At 40.8% G+C, this 13,653-nt stretch overlaps 1 protein-coding gene across 1 annotated transcript in view; it reads left to right on the forward strand.

The window, feature by feature from the left end:
- The window catches only part of LOC129830172 (rho guanine nucleotide exchange factor 19-like), a 40,996-nt gene extending 27,508 nt beyond the window's left edge, over positions 1–13,488 (forward strand). Inside the window, exons 3-16 of the mRNA XM_055892505.1 lie at positions 187–618; positions 4,064–4,205; positions 4,357–4,442; positions 4,777–5,033; positions 5,420–5,580; positions 5,808–5,960; positions 6,329–6,458; positions 6,643–6,717; positions 7,365–7,454; positions 7,732–7,895; positions 9,748–9,906; positions 10,008–10,087; positions 10,253–10,357; positions 10,588–13,488. Of these exons, the coding sequence (XP_055748480.1) occupies positions 187–618; positions 4,064–4,205; positions 4,357–4,442; positions 4,777–5,033; positions 5,420–5,580; positions 5,808–5,960; positions 6,329–6,458; positions 6,643–6,717; positions 7,365–7,454; positions 7,732–7,895; positions 9,748–9,906; positions 10,008–10,087; positions 10,253–10,357; positions 10,588–10,745 (2,192 nt within the window). The 3' untranslated portion in view covers positions 10,746–13,488. The remainder of the gene's footprint in view (positions 1–186; positions 619–4,063; positions 4,206–4,356; positions 4,443–4,776; positions 5,034–5,419; positions 5,581–5,807; positions 5,961–6,328; positions 6,459–6,642; positions 6,718–7,364; positions 7,455–7,731; positions 7,896–9,747; positions 9,907–10,007; positions 10,088–10,252; positions 10,358–10,587) is intronic.
- Positions 13,489–13,653: the final 165 nt, after the last annotated feature.

The following is a 13,653-nucleotide window of genomic DNA, read 5'->3' on the forward strand; positions in this document are numbered from 1 at the left end:
ACATCTTCAACTCTCTGTTAGTCCTCATCATGAGAATGTTTTATCCCCCTTCACCTATTTTTATCTGTAGGACTTCAAAATCACACTTACTTCAGAAATATTTTGCACAAGGCCATATCCAATGTGACTGGACTGTAATTCGGGTGGGGGCATTTTCACCTGAGTCTTGTTTGTGTTGTGTCCTAGGGCGTAAGGTGCGGGTGTACTCACCAGACAGCCTGAGTGACGAGTCTCTGGCCAGCCCCATTCTGGACGGCGACTACCTTTTCCCAGGACCCTTTGACTTCTTTCTGGAAGAGGACCTCGGGGGAGACCCCCAAACCCCCGACCCCCCAAAGATTCCACCTCTGTCCGCAGAGCCACATCGGTCGTCAGAGGACCCCTCTGTCTTGAACTCTGGGGCTGTAGAGAATTCCTCGGCCACCGGGGGGAGCGCTTTAGCCTGCTCTCGTATGGCGGAACATGAGCGGCGGCGCTTCTCTGCCTCTGAGCTGATCTCACGGCTGCAGCTGTCCCAGAGGAAGAACTCGTTCACGCTAAAGCTAGGCAAGTCGCTGTCGGCTCGCGTGGCTTCCCGTGACAGGCAGACCTCCAGCAACCTCAGCCCCAGCTCTGACTGTAAGTGTCCCTCCCGCATTAGCCAAAAATGCTAATAAATTATTTAGCAATTTGAGGCAACATTCTGTGGTGGTTGTGTGTCTGCTAGTTTCCTCCACCTCCATCTAGAGGTCTTCATGGGTCCACCTGACCCGATATGCATAAATTAATTTGAAGAAATAAAACAAGACCGTTCCAAATGGACCCTTGGACAGTCAGACCCAAAAAGGACCTTGGAAAACAGACCCAAACAGACCCATGCTGGTTCGGATCCGAGAGACCCGTTCAGACCCGAGAGTAGAGAGAGAAAGAAACCTCCAACTGTGCACTGCCAGTGCCATCAATAAACAAGCTATAATGGCCAAATGATCCACAGTTATGTGTACTTAAAAACTGCCAATAACAAATTACAAAAAAACTATTGTTGTTTTTCAATGTGTATATTCAAAACATATAGTCTATTGTTTTAATGGTTTTTTATTTCCTAAAACAAGAATTGTGTACCACATGGTTTAGCTGTCAGAGATTTGAGCACTAAATGCATCAGGGCATTGCTTGCATATAGGCATAGGTCTGGGCGTCCACTGTATGATATTTATATAAAAAAACATTAACCTGTTTGGGGTGCAAGCCCGAAATCGGACGAAAATGACAACAGCTGCAGAGCGCGAAATTCAAAATCTATTTTTTTAAAATATTTAACTTTTACACATTAACAAGTCCAATACAGCATTTGAAAGATAAACATCTTGTCAATCCAGCCAACATGTCCGATTTTTTTAATGTTTTACAGAGAAAACACCACATATATTTATGTTAGCTCACCACCAAATACAAAAGTGGACAGACACGTATGAATTATGATTATGAAGTATGAATTATGATTGAAGTAGCATGCACAAGCCAACCGAAATAAACTAAAACCAACCTAAAGAGCCCAGAAGAAACTACCTCAGATGACAGTCATATAACATGTTACACAATAAATCTATGTTTTGTTCATAAAAAGTGCATATTTTAGCTATAAATCAGTTTTACATTGATGCTACCCAAAAATGCTAATACATAGCTAGAGTCTGAATCCAGCCGGGAGTAGCCAGAGAAAATACATACACCAACGTCGGCTACTAATTACACCTCATAAAACATTTCAGAAAAACATATGGTGGATAACTAATGAAAGACAGATATCGTGTGAATAAAGCCAACATTTCCGATTTTTGAAGTGTTTTACAGCGAAAACACAATATATCGTTATATTAGCTAACAACATAAGCTAGCATAAGGCAGCATTGATTCTAGTCAAGCGCTAGCCTAGCACAGTTAGCAGAGTTAGCATACAACAGTTCGACATATATATGAAAAAGCATCCCAAATTGGGTCTTATCTTTCTTGATATTCCATCAGAATGTTGTAACGGGGTCCAATGTCCAGTAGAGTCTTTAGTTGGGTTCCAGAACGAATTATTTCCCTCTTTGGTTAGCAGGCACGATAGCATTGCGGCGCTAGAAAGCGTTTCTTCAAAAAATTCTTCCGTCGTTTCACATCTAAAGTCCAGAATAAATTGCAATAATATAATTAAAGTATATTGAAAAAACATACTTTAGGATGATTTTGTGACATGTATCAAATAATATCGTAGTCAGGCATCATATTCAACGTTATCTACCTTGTTCCAGAAGCCGAGAACAAATTATCCTTCGCGCCCGGAATTTTTTTTTAACTGCGCAGGTCTCACAAGAAGGTGTGTTATTCAGTCCATGGACGAGATATTCGACTCCTTTCAATTCTCACTTCCGCATTACAGTCTGACGAACGCCTGTGACGTGTCCCTATGGTCCTAAGTCAAAGGGCCTTTTATAGAGAAGGTCTTAAAGAGACACATCGCATTTTGGAAAACTCAATTTGGCTGGGAAAATGGCTGTAAAAATATTTCTGTTCGACTTAGAGAAACAATTCAAACCTTTTTAGAAACTACAGACTGTTATCTATCCAACAGTAGTAAATATATGCATATTGGAAAATAAAAAGTTTCTTAGGAGGCCGTTTGAAAATGTGCACACATTTTCCAGTTTTTTCAATATTCAGCTTGCAGCCATAACTTAAGGGAGACAAGCTTAGGCCTAGCCCTAGAGAGACCAAGACAAAGATAGAGATATGCCGGCATCATGTTCCCGACATCGACATGCATTTCTTTATACTTGTCAAATAAGCTACTACTGCTTTACAGATATAGGTGTACAGAAGGAGGCTAATTCGTACATTTTCTAGCAGAATATTTTTTATAAGATAAGCATTATATTTTTAGATTAAAGGAGTAACTCTGGTAGGCCTAAAACATTATTCCCACTGTCGGAGTCAGTTGTAGTGCCGAGGCGCACTGCCTTCACAGGCCTGCAGTAGCTAAACCTATTCTAAACCTAATAATAGCCATACCACACCCAACTTTCACATAAATTGCTTAACTTTATTAGGGTAAGATTAAAAGTAAGTCAAGTCATTGTTTAAGTCTTGCCTTCTATGGTTTTTCCTTTTCATGGTTTGAGTGCGAGTAGCATAGTGGGCCTACAGGTAATTATATTATATTGCAACAAACACGTTACAAATGGAACTTAATTTGGCCAACAAAAATGGCAAAACAGAATTAAATCTTTTAAAAAGTTTTGAACAGGCTTATATTGCAGCTATTACCAACAAAGGTGATTGCCTACCTTAGGCTTACCCAACAAATGACAGTAATAGGCTAATGCTATTTATTTTACAACAGGCCTATAATAATAATAATGACTAAACAATTGATAATAAATACTAAATAAATAAATAAAATGTAGAAAATTGCATCAAACCTAAAGAGCAAGTTGCAGACAGTCCATGGCCTCGCAAACGTTCTTCTCATCTTTGTCCACTACAATATTTAAACTTGTCCCCGAGGACCTTCCCCTTATCGGCTTCTCTTCACTATACTCTGTCCTCTAACTTTCGTTTTACTTCAATGAAAGAGAATCCATCTTTGCAATCAACAGTAGCCTCGGCCAAGGCTTTGTTTACTATCTCTCTCTCTCTCTCTCTCTCTCTCACTCTCTGTGTGTCTCTGTGTCTTTGTCTCTCTCTTTCTCTCCCCTAAGCAGCAGGTCGCACGTGAGGTGAGCAGCTGGAACCAGTTTCAGCTGGACATAAGCTATACGTTTTATTGAGTTGCAATTGGCTGACACGGATAACAAGCTTGCACAGTTCTCATCACACAAACAGTAAATTAACAGAGGACACGTCCAAATGGGTCCAGTCAGTAAATCAATTTTAATTGCACATGCCCGAGACCCATGGCAATTATATCCGACCCACCCAGATCCAAGACAAAAGTCAGAATTTAAGACCAAGGCCTGCTCCTGTCCTGGGTTGGATCTCAGAATTTTGGGTCTGTTGGACTTATGAAGACCTCTACCTCATCTACCTTCTTCTTCTCCAGATAAGTCCACTTCCAGGCACCGTGGCGCAGGTGGTTCCAGTCACAGCGCCCCCCACAGTCCTGTAGGACCTGTACCGCCACTACCCACTGCTGACAATAACACGCAACAACATCAACGGAGCACCGGATTCACAATCAAAAAGTGTGTTTTAACAGCTAAAATGGGTATATATTATCAAGATTAAACTCACAAAGTCACATTTCAACTGTACGTCTTTGCTGGAAGTGGGTCGTAAAGATGTCTGCTGTAAATAACACTGCTATAATGATTATGACTACAACCCTTCCCACAGTATGAGGAAGAAATCCATCGAGGAGGATTGGTGCACTCCTCCCACAGTCAGCAGCTCCAATCGTCTGTCACGGTTTCTCCCCAGCTGTGAGTCTTACTTTCCTCTTATCCTGTGTCAATAATTTGGTTAATTCCACCTCCGTTCTCCACCTCCAGTGTCAGTGGTATTTATATGGCATAGCAATTGTGTTCACGCTCGTTCAACCACATGCTACATAACAACATAACATCTGAAAGTAATTGTTTTTATTTTCTTCAATAACGATTTTAATTCTCAATCAACCCTGTATACTCTTCTTACTTCTCTCTCTCTCTCTCTTGCGTTCTCTCTTTCTCTCTCGCTCTCGCTCTCGCTCTCGCTCTCGCTCTCGCTCTTGCTCTTGCTCTTGCTCTTGCTCTTGCTCTCTCTCACTCTCCTCAGCAATTCTGTACCAGGAGTACAGTGATGTTGCAATCAACCGAGAAATCCAGAGGCAGCAGGGGGAGGAGCCAGGTGCTGAGGAGGAGAGGCTAGGGGTGAAAGGGGCTGGGGAGGCCCCATCTCCGTCCAATCTGTCTCCGTCAAGCTCCTTTTGCTCGTCACGAGGCTCCGCCTTCTCCCTGTGGCAGGACATCCCTGATGTCCAGACCAGCGATCAGCTGGACAACTTCAGCAACGAGGAGCGCAAACTACAGGAGGTGAGAGCATGAGGATGACATCAAGCCACATTGGGATTTAGGCAACACCCAAAGAGATGCATAGAAGTTGTGCATGACTTTTGTGGAAAGTGCACCCTCTATACATCTCTATGGCAACCCTACAGGCTTTTAGCATGTCCAATTAGCCAGCTAAGTTGATTTGTTTCATCTATGTGATGGATTACATTTTTTATGGGTTAACATATTTTGACATAACATTTGTCGTCATAACATTATATTCATGATTTTATTTTAACTATGTGTTTCCCCATAATGTCTCATGATAATATTTTATATTTTTTATATAAATAAAGCACCATGATTTAATTGTGAGTGAGAGGTGCGCCTATTGCTTCCTAAAGGCCCATAATGTCTCCTCATCACAGGCCAAGTTTGAGCTAGTGACGTCTGAGGCGTCGTACATCCGGAGCCTGGCCATCGCGGTGGAACACTTTATGCTGTCCCAGGAGCTGGGGGAGTGTCTTGGGACCCAGGACAGACAGTGGCTCTTCTCCAAGCTCCCCGAGGTCAAGGACGTCAGTGAGCGGTATAGTATAGTAACATGACACTGATGGGAGAGTACATTTCTTGAATGTATATCATGAGATTATTTCTGTTTTTTTCTGTCTTGTTTTTTTGCTCAGTATTTGGGGGTTCTGTTTCTCTGGCTTTCAACATCTCTCTATCTTGATCACTCACTCTTTTTGCTCTGAATTCTTCACTTTCTTTGTTTCTCCCCCTCCTCCCTCTCGCTCTCTCTTCCTCTCGGTCTAGGTTCCTGCAGGACCTGGAGCACAGGTTGGAGGAGGACATCTTGCGTTTTGATGTATGCGACATCGTCCTGGCCCACTGTCCCGCCCTGCGAAGGGTCTATCTCCCCTACGTGACCAACCAGGCCTACCAGGAACAGACCTACCAGCGCCTGTTGTGAGCCATCTTACTTTGTGTGTATTTCTATTGGTCTTTGTTGCACATTCGAGTCTGTAAGTATGATGCTTGGAAATGGCCGTATGTCACTCAGTGCCTAGTACACACTTAAATAGTTGCTTTATACATATGGATTGGGTGGTTAACCCATAGAGGGTGTGCAGGTTTCTGTTCCAGCGCAGCACTAACACACCTGGTTCAATTAATCAACTAATCATCAAGACCAAGTGCGTTAGTGCTGGGTTGGAATGAAACCCCGTAGCTCTCCAGGGTTCGTGACCATGGATATACACTACATATCCAATCCATACCAGTGAAGGTTTTCCGACTATGTTGCTTGATTTTAGTGTTTTGTATTTTCTCTGTAGACAGGAGAATGCTCGCTTCCCAGGTATCCTGGCTCGTTTGGAGGAAGACCCCATCTGCCAGCGTCTTCCCCTTGCCTCCTTCCTCATCCTCCCCTTCCAGAGGATCACACGGCTTAAGATGCTGGTGGAAGTACGATATAGAGCGCCCCTGTTCACCATAAAATTCAACTATTCATGACTGGCTGTAGGCACAGAACATTACTCTACCTTACATCAGGTTACTGACCAGTGAATAGGCCAGTACACAGCACTAAGTTTTTGCAGTGCACTGAGGTGAAAGATCCAAAATGTTCTATCTTCCTTCTATCTTATAGAATATCCTGAAGAGAACAACACCAGGCTCTAGGGGTGAGGACACAGCCACCAAGGCCTTCAATGAACTGAAAAAGGTAACAGAAAATATACAAAATACTTTCCGCACATTTTTGTGGTCACCGTACCTTCACATTTCTCACTGTCAATCGTGAATGCTAATTCTTCAAGTTTTACCAGTAAAACGTCCATGTAGCATCTGCATGCCAACCATTTGATCTCAATCAGTTTTATGGGAATATGCATTTGGGTCTTCTTGAGTTATGTGCAGTGTTGTTTTGAAATGATGAACAGTGAGCACATTTTTGAGTAGATGGTGTTAACAAACTGTAGCATAGGCCTACCTGTGTTTTGTTTCAATCAAAGCACATATTTTTCCGCATGAGTAAAAAAAAAAACATGAGGTGGTGTATATACTATTATATTCAGTTGTGTTGTGTCGAGTACTGTCATCTTGCACGAGCACCATTCCCCATTCATCACTGAAATTCGCCAGAGTAGCCTGTTCTCTGAGCAGCCGAACAAGCAGAGCAGAGACTGTGCGTAAAGTAGAGAATCCTGCATATGCACAGAAGCTTCAGATCGTTAGTTATCGGCAAGAGGGTTATGAAGCTGGAGTGAGGCCAATTTCTGGTCATTAACAGTAGACTTTGCATAGACAAAGACATTGCATTTTGAAGAAACAATTCAACTTTTTTCTAATAGACTATTGTGCCCAAAACAGCTTATAAAGGAGTGTAACTCCAGTGTGCAATCAATGAAGAGGATGGAAGAGCTCATTCACCTCAATAAGAAGATCCACTTTGAGGGCAAGGTAGATGAAGACATCACTCATTAGGAACACGGAGAACATTCATTCTCAGTACACCTACTGTATGTTCATGTACAGTATGTTCCCCTTTCTTCTATCCATTGCGGGATTGGTTTTGGACAACAAAGAATCCTATTTCTTATTGCCATAGTATGGGTTAACCCTATCATGTTTGCCCATTGTATATCCCAAGTAAAGAAACTACTATGCCTCTAAACCCAGTAATAATTCATTAACTGTTCATTCATGCTAATTAATAACATACATCTCCCCGTTTTAGATATTCCCTCTGATCTCCCAGTCTCGCTGGTTGGTCAAACACGGGGAACTGCTGGAGGTGGACACACAGACCATGAGTATTTCTGGGTCAAAGTTCAAGTTGCCCACAAGGCCTGTGTATCTGCATCTGTTCAATGACTGTCTTCTGCTGTCCAGGAGGAAAGAGTGAGTACTAAATATGTAAAATGTAAAGGGAGAATAGAAAAAAAACTACAGTTGAAGTCGGAAGTTTACATACTGTACACCTTAGCCAAATACATTTAAACTCAGTTCTTCTCAATTCATGACATTTAATCCAAGTAAAAATTCCGTGTCTTAGGTCAGATAGGATAAAATGTCACAATAAAAGTAGAGAGAATGATTCATTTCAGCTTTTATTTCTTTCATCACATTCTCAGTGGGTCAGAAGTTTACATACACTCAATTAGTATCTGGTAGCATTGGCTTTAAATTGTTTAACTTGGGTCAAACGTTTTGTGTAGCCTTCCACAAGCTTCCCACAATAAATTGGGTGAATTTTGGCCCATTCCTCCTGACAGAGCTGGTGCAACTGAGTCAGGTTTGTAGGCCTCCTTGCTCGCACTAGCTTTTTCAGTTCTCCCCACAAATGTTCTATAGGATTGAGGTCAGGGCTTTGTGATGGCTACTCCAATACCTTGACTTTGTTGTCCTTAATCCATTTTGCTTTGTAAGTATGCTTGGGGTTTTGTCCATTTGGAAGACCCATTCGCGACCAAGCTTTAACTTCCTGACTGATGTCTTGAGATGTTGCTTCAATATATCCACATAATGTACCTCCCTCATGATGCCATCTATTTTGTGAAGTGCACCAGTCCCTCCTGCAGCAAAGCACCCCCACAACATTATGCTGCCACCCCCATGCTTCACTGTTGGGATGGTGTTCTTCGGTTTGCAAGCCTCCCCGTTTTTCCTCCAAACATAACGATGGTTATTATGGCCAAACAGTTCTATTTTTGTTTCATCAGACCAGAGGATATTTCTCCAAAAAGTACAATCTTTGTCCCCATGTGCAGTTGCAAACCGTAGTCTGGCTTTTTTATGGCGGTTTTGGAGCAGTGGCTTCTTCCTTGCTGAGCGGTCTTTCAGGTTATGTCGATATAGGACTAATTTTACTGTGGATATAGATACTTTTGTACCTCCTGCATCTTCACAAGGTCCTTTGCTGTTGTTCTGGGATTGATTTGCACTTTTCGCACCAAAGTACATACATCTCTAAGAGACAGAAGGTGTCTTCTTCCTGAGTAGTATGACGGCTGCGTAGTCCCATTGTGTTTATACTTGCGTACTATTGTTTGTACAGATGTACGTGGTACCTTCAGGCGTTTGGAAATTGCTCCCAAGGATGAACCAGACTTGTGGAGGTCTACAATTTATTTTCTGAAGTCTTGGCTGATTTCTTTTGATTTTCCCATGATGTCAAGCAAAGAGGCACTGAGTTTGAAGGTAGGCCTTGAAATACATCCACAGGTACACCTCCAATTGACTCAAATGATGTCAATTAGCCTATCAGAAGCTTCTGAAGCAATGACATCATTTTCTGGAATTTTCCAAGCTGTTTAAAGGCACAGTCAACTTAGTGTATGTTAACTTCTGACCCACTGGAATTGTGATACAGTGAATTATAAGTGAAATAATCTGTCTGTAAACAATTGTTGGAAAAATGACTTGTGTCATGCACAAAGTAGATGTCCTAACCGACTTGCCAAAACTATAGTTTGTTAACAAGAAATGTGTGGCGTGGTTGAAAAACGAGTTTTAATGACTCCAACCTAAGTGTATGTAAACTTCCGACTTCAACTGTATGTTTTTTATATTTATGGAGTTATGCTATGCTAAGATATGCTAGAATATGCTATGCTATACTACAGTATACTAACCTGTGCTATGCTACACTATACAACGGTATGTTTGGCTCATAGCCTTATGTCCTAAATGCTGGTTGATTGAGTGATGCATGGCATACATTGACAAATTCCTGTCCTTGATCTGTCTGCAGCACGTGGAAGTTCATGGTGTTTGTTCACGCTAAGATTGGGCAGCTGAAGGTGAAGGACCTCAGTCAGAAGCTCCAGGGCATCTCAGGCTTCATCTTCCACCTCCAACTGTGTGAGGGCCAGCAGCTCAAACACCAGATCCTGCTCAAGGCCCACACTGAGTGAGCTAGTGCACATACCACTATCAATCACGATCATAATTTGTAATGGTAGTGATAATGTAAGAACTGACAGCCTCTACATGGGTGTTGTTTCTTCCCAGGAGTGGGAAACAGAGATGGATCACAGCCATGTTCCCCTCTGATTCATTGGAAGACATTGAGCAAGCCAGTGAGAATGATGGTGAGTATAAGCAGTCACATGTTGCAGTGTCACTGAGTTTCTATTGTTTAATTTACTGTAATTTGGAAAATATTGCTTCACGTTTTAAAAAGTTTTAAAAATAGATTTTAACAGCACTAAACCTTTTTCATTAATTTCGATACATTTGGTTGTTTCTCCTCTCAGATCTTTCTCAAGTTCAGTGCATCAAGAGCTACCAGGCCCAAGAGCATGACGAGCTAACATTGGAGAAGGCTGATATTCTTCAAGCCAAGACCATTACAAGTGACGGTGAGACACTCCATTTGGCAACTTCACATTAAACACTATCATAATAAGTATAAACTTTAAAGGGCAACTTCAATAAGATAAAAACATTTTACCCTTAAAGTAGTTCATAGGACTTTTCTATCACATGTCAAACCCAAAGTTTCAGTGTAAAACATGTAGACCACCACAAGTGATAATGTCACTGGGTGTGTTTTTGTTTGCTGAGGTTGTCGTGTATTCTAAATCCACAGGCTGGGTGGAGGGCATTCGGCTGTCAGATGGGGAGCGGGGCTGGTTCCCCAAAACCAATGTAGAGGAGATCACAAATCGCAGTGCGCGTCTCCGCAACCTGAGAGAAAACATCCGTATCAAGTGTGTCACACAGAAACTGGAGGAGGAGCCCTTTTAAGTGTCCTCTCCACCCTGCAGCTTTTAACTTACACTTGGAATGTCCAATCGTAATGGTGTAGTAACTCTCAACCCCAAATATCTATAAGTCCCAGCTTTTACGCAACACCAGTTATATAATAGCTGAGCAGTTTTAGGTGATCTGGATGTGGGAGCTTTATTTAGTCTGCAGGTGCTCATAAGATTTGGTGTATCTTGACCATAAGCAATATAGCTAAGTCATATGGTTTTCCAGCTGCATAGCAGTAATTTCCTTTCCCTCATGCTTGCTATGACTGCATATTCAACTACTGTAACACAACTACTGGGACATCAGAAATCAAGTGTTTTTCTTTACCCCAAGCACTTTAATTGTCATCTTAAAGAGTCCTCTCAGCATCAGAAATAAACACAATTTCAGACATACTGTACATTCAAATCATGACTAGCCTACTAATTTACTAATGGAAAAAGTCAATTTCAACAAAACATTGAGGATTACAGAGTTTGTACATCTTCCCTGTGATTTGACAGTGAGAGCTGTTTACGCGTAGACAAAAATTAAGATGGAAGCACATAATATTATTGACCAACCACTACTACCATCTACATGTAGAAGTACACCATTCCATTGGCACATTATTATTATTTTTAAATATACCTTTGTTGGATTTCTGAGTTGTTAGTACTAATTTAAATGATTGCTGTTGCAGCATGTTTATTTGTTTATGCTCCTAGCTGGTTATTCTCTATGGAGAAAATGATGTAAATTTACATTCTGTAGATGTACTTACATGTTTAAATGAATATATGTCTAATTTACTATTATGACTGTAATTTATAAGGGCCAGGATCTGCCAAAAACATGCCATACCATTAAAACAAATATTAGAATTGAGAAATATAAATTACAAAAGACTAATAACACATGTGAGCTACTTGAGATTTCTGGTTGTGTGCACAATACTGTAAATGCTTTACCCCTGAAATAAATGCACCTAATTACATTTTTCAGTGATTTAAATGACTACTGAAAATGTTTTTTTCAATAATACTAATAATAGTAGGTGAAGCCTGAATGTATGTGGACATGACATAAAGTTTGAGTTACTTGTACAAAATAAGTAGGCCTACGAAATTTGGGAAAAGTAGTGATGAAAAAAACGTTTTTATTGAGTTTGTACATACATTATCAACAACAACATAATAGAAAAGGTCATGAACAGCACTACATTTTCTATTTTGGTTTAAACAGCGATTTGCCGAAAAATATTGTAAGATCAGTGCACTAAAAATATTCTCCCAATTTAGCCTATCCATTGGTATTACTGTCACTAGTGAAGCAGAGTTCTACAGACAGTAACCTACAGCATAAGAAATTTCACCAGAATCTCTTAATTTCATTGTACCAGACTGAATAATGTATGCATATACACTGTATACAGTACATGCTGTCCACAATTTCAGTGTCTATTGATGAAAAGAGGCATGAGTCTTCTATTGAGTGAGGCCATTGGCCAGTGAGTCTCAGTCTTGTGCTACTGTCATTGGTTCCTGGGACTCCTTCCTGCTCCGCAGTTTTTTCGGCATGAGGGGTGGAGCCGTGTGATTTGAGGTAGCTTGGAGTTTTTTTTCCAGCTATGTGAGAAAATAAATCCATTTTTAGGTTATTACATTTTGGGACTACCTTTGGGGACTTACTTTCACTAACTTGATTTCTTCTGTAAATTAATCTGCTATCACAACAGTTCAAGGCTGTTCACAAAATGGATAAACATATATGGCTCAATTGGAATCAATATGCACTGCTCAAAAAAATAAAGGGAACACTTAAACAACACAATGTAACTCCAAGTCAATCACACTTCTGTGAAATCAAACTGTCCACTTAGGAAGCAACACTGATTGACAATAAATGTCACATGCTGTTGTGCAAAAATGCACATTTGTGGCCTGCTGGAGGTCATTTTGCAGGGCGCTGGCAGTGCACCTCCTTGCACTAAGGCGGAGGTAGCGGTCCTGCTGCTGGGTTGTTGCCCTCCTACGGCCTCCTCCACGTCTCCTGATGTACTGGCCTGTCTCCTGGTAGCGCCTGCATGCTCTGGACACTACGCTGACAGACACAGCAAAACTTTTTGCCACAGTTTGCATTGATGTGCCATCCTGGATGAACTGCACTACCTGAGCCACTTGTGTGGGTTGTAGACTCCGTCTCATGCTACCACTAGAGTGAGAACACCGCCAGCATTCAAAAGTGACCAAAACATCAGCCAGGAAGCATAGGAATGACAGTGAGAGCTGTTTACGCGTAGACAAAAATTAAGATGGAAGCACATAATATTATTGACCAACCACTACTACCATCTACATGTAGAAGTACACCATTCCATTGGCACATTATTATTATTTTTAAATATACCTTTGTTGGATTTCTGAGTTGTTAGTACTAATTTAAATGATTGCTGTTGCAGCATGTTTATTTGTTTATGCTCCTAGCTGGTTATTCTCTATGGAGAAAATGATGTAAATTTACATTCTGTAGATGTACTTACATGTTTAAATGAATATATGTCTAATTTACTATTATGACTGTAATTTATAAGGGCCAGGATCTGCCAAAAACATGCCATACCATTAAAACAAATATTAGAATTGAGAAATATAAATTACAAAAGACTAATAACACATGTGAGCTACTTGAGATTTCTGGTTGTGTGCACAATACTGTAAATGCTTTACCCCTGAAATAAATGCACCTAATTACATTTTTCAGTGATTTAAATGACTACTGAAAATGTTTTTTTCAATAATACTAATAATAGTAGGTGAAGCCTGAATGTATGTGGACATGACATAAAGTTTGAGTTACTTGTACAAAATAAGTAGGCCTACGAAATTTGGGAAAAGTAGTGATGAAAAAAACGTTTTTA

Source organism: Salvelinus fontinalis, chromosome 31, assembly GCF_029448725.1.
Source record: "Salvelinus fontinalis isolate EN_2023a chromosome 31, ASM2944872v1, whole genome shotgun sequence".
Taxonomy (NCBI): Eukaryota; Metazoa; Chordata; class Actinopteri; order Salmoniformes; family Salmonidae; genus Salvelinus; species Salvelinus fontinalis.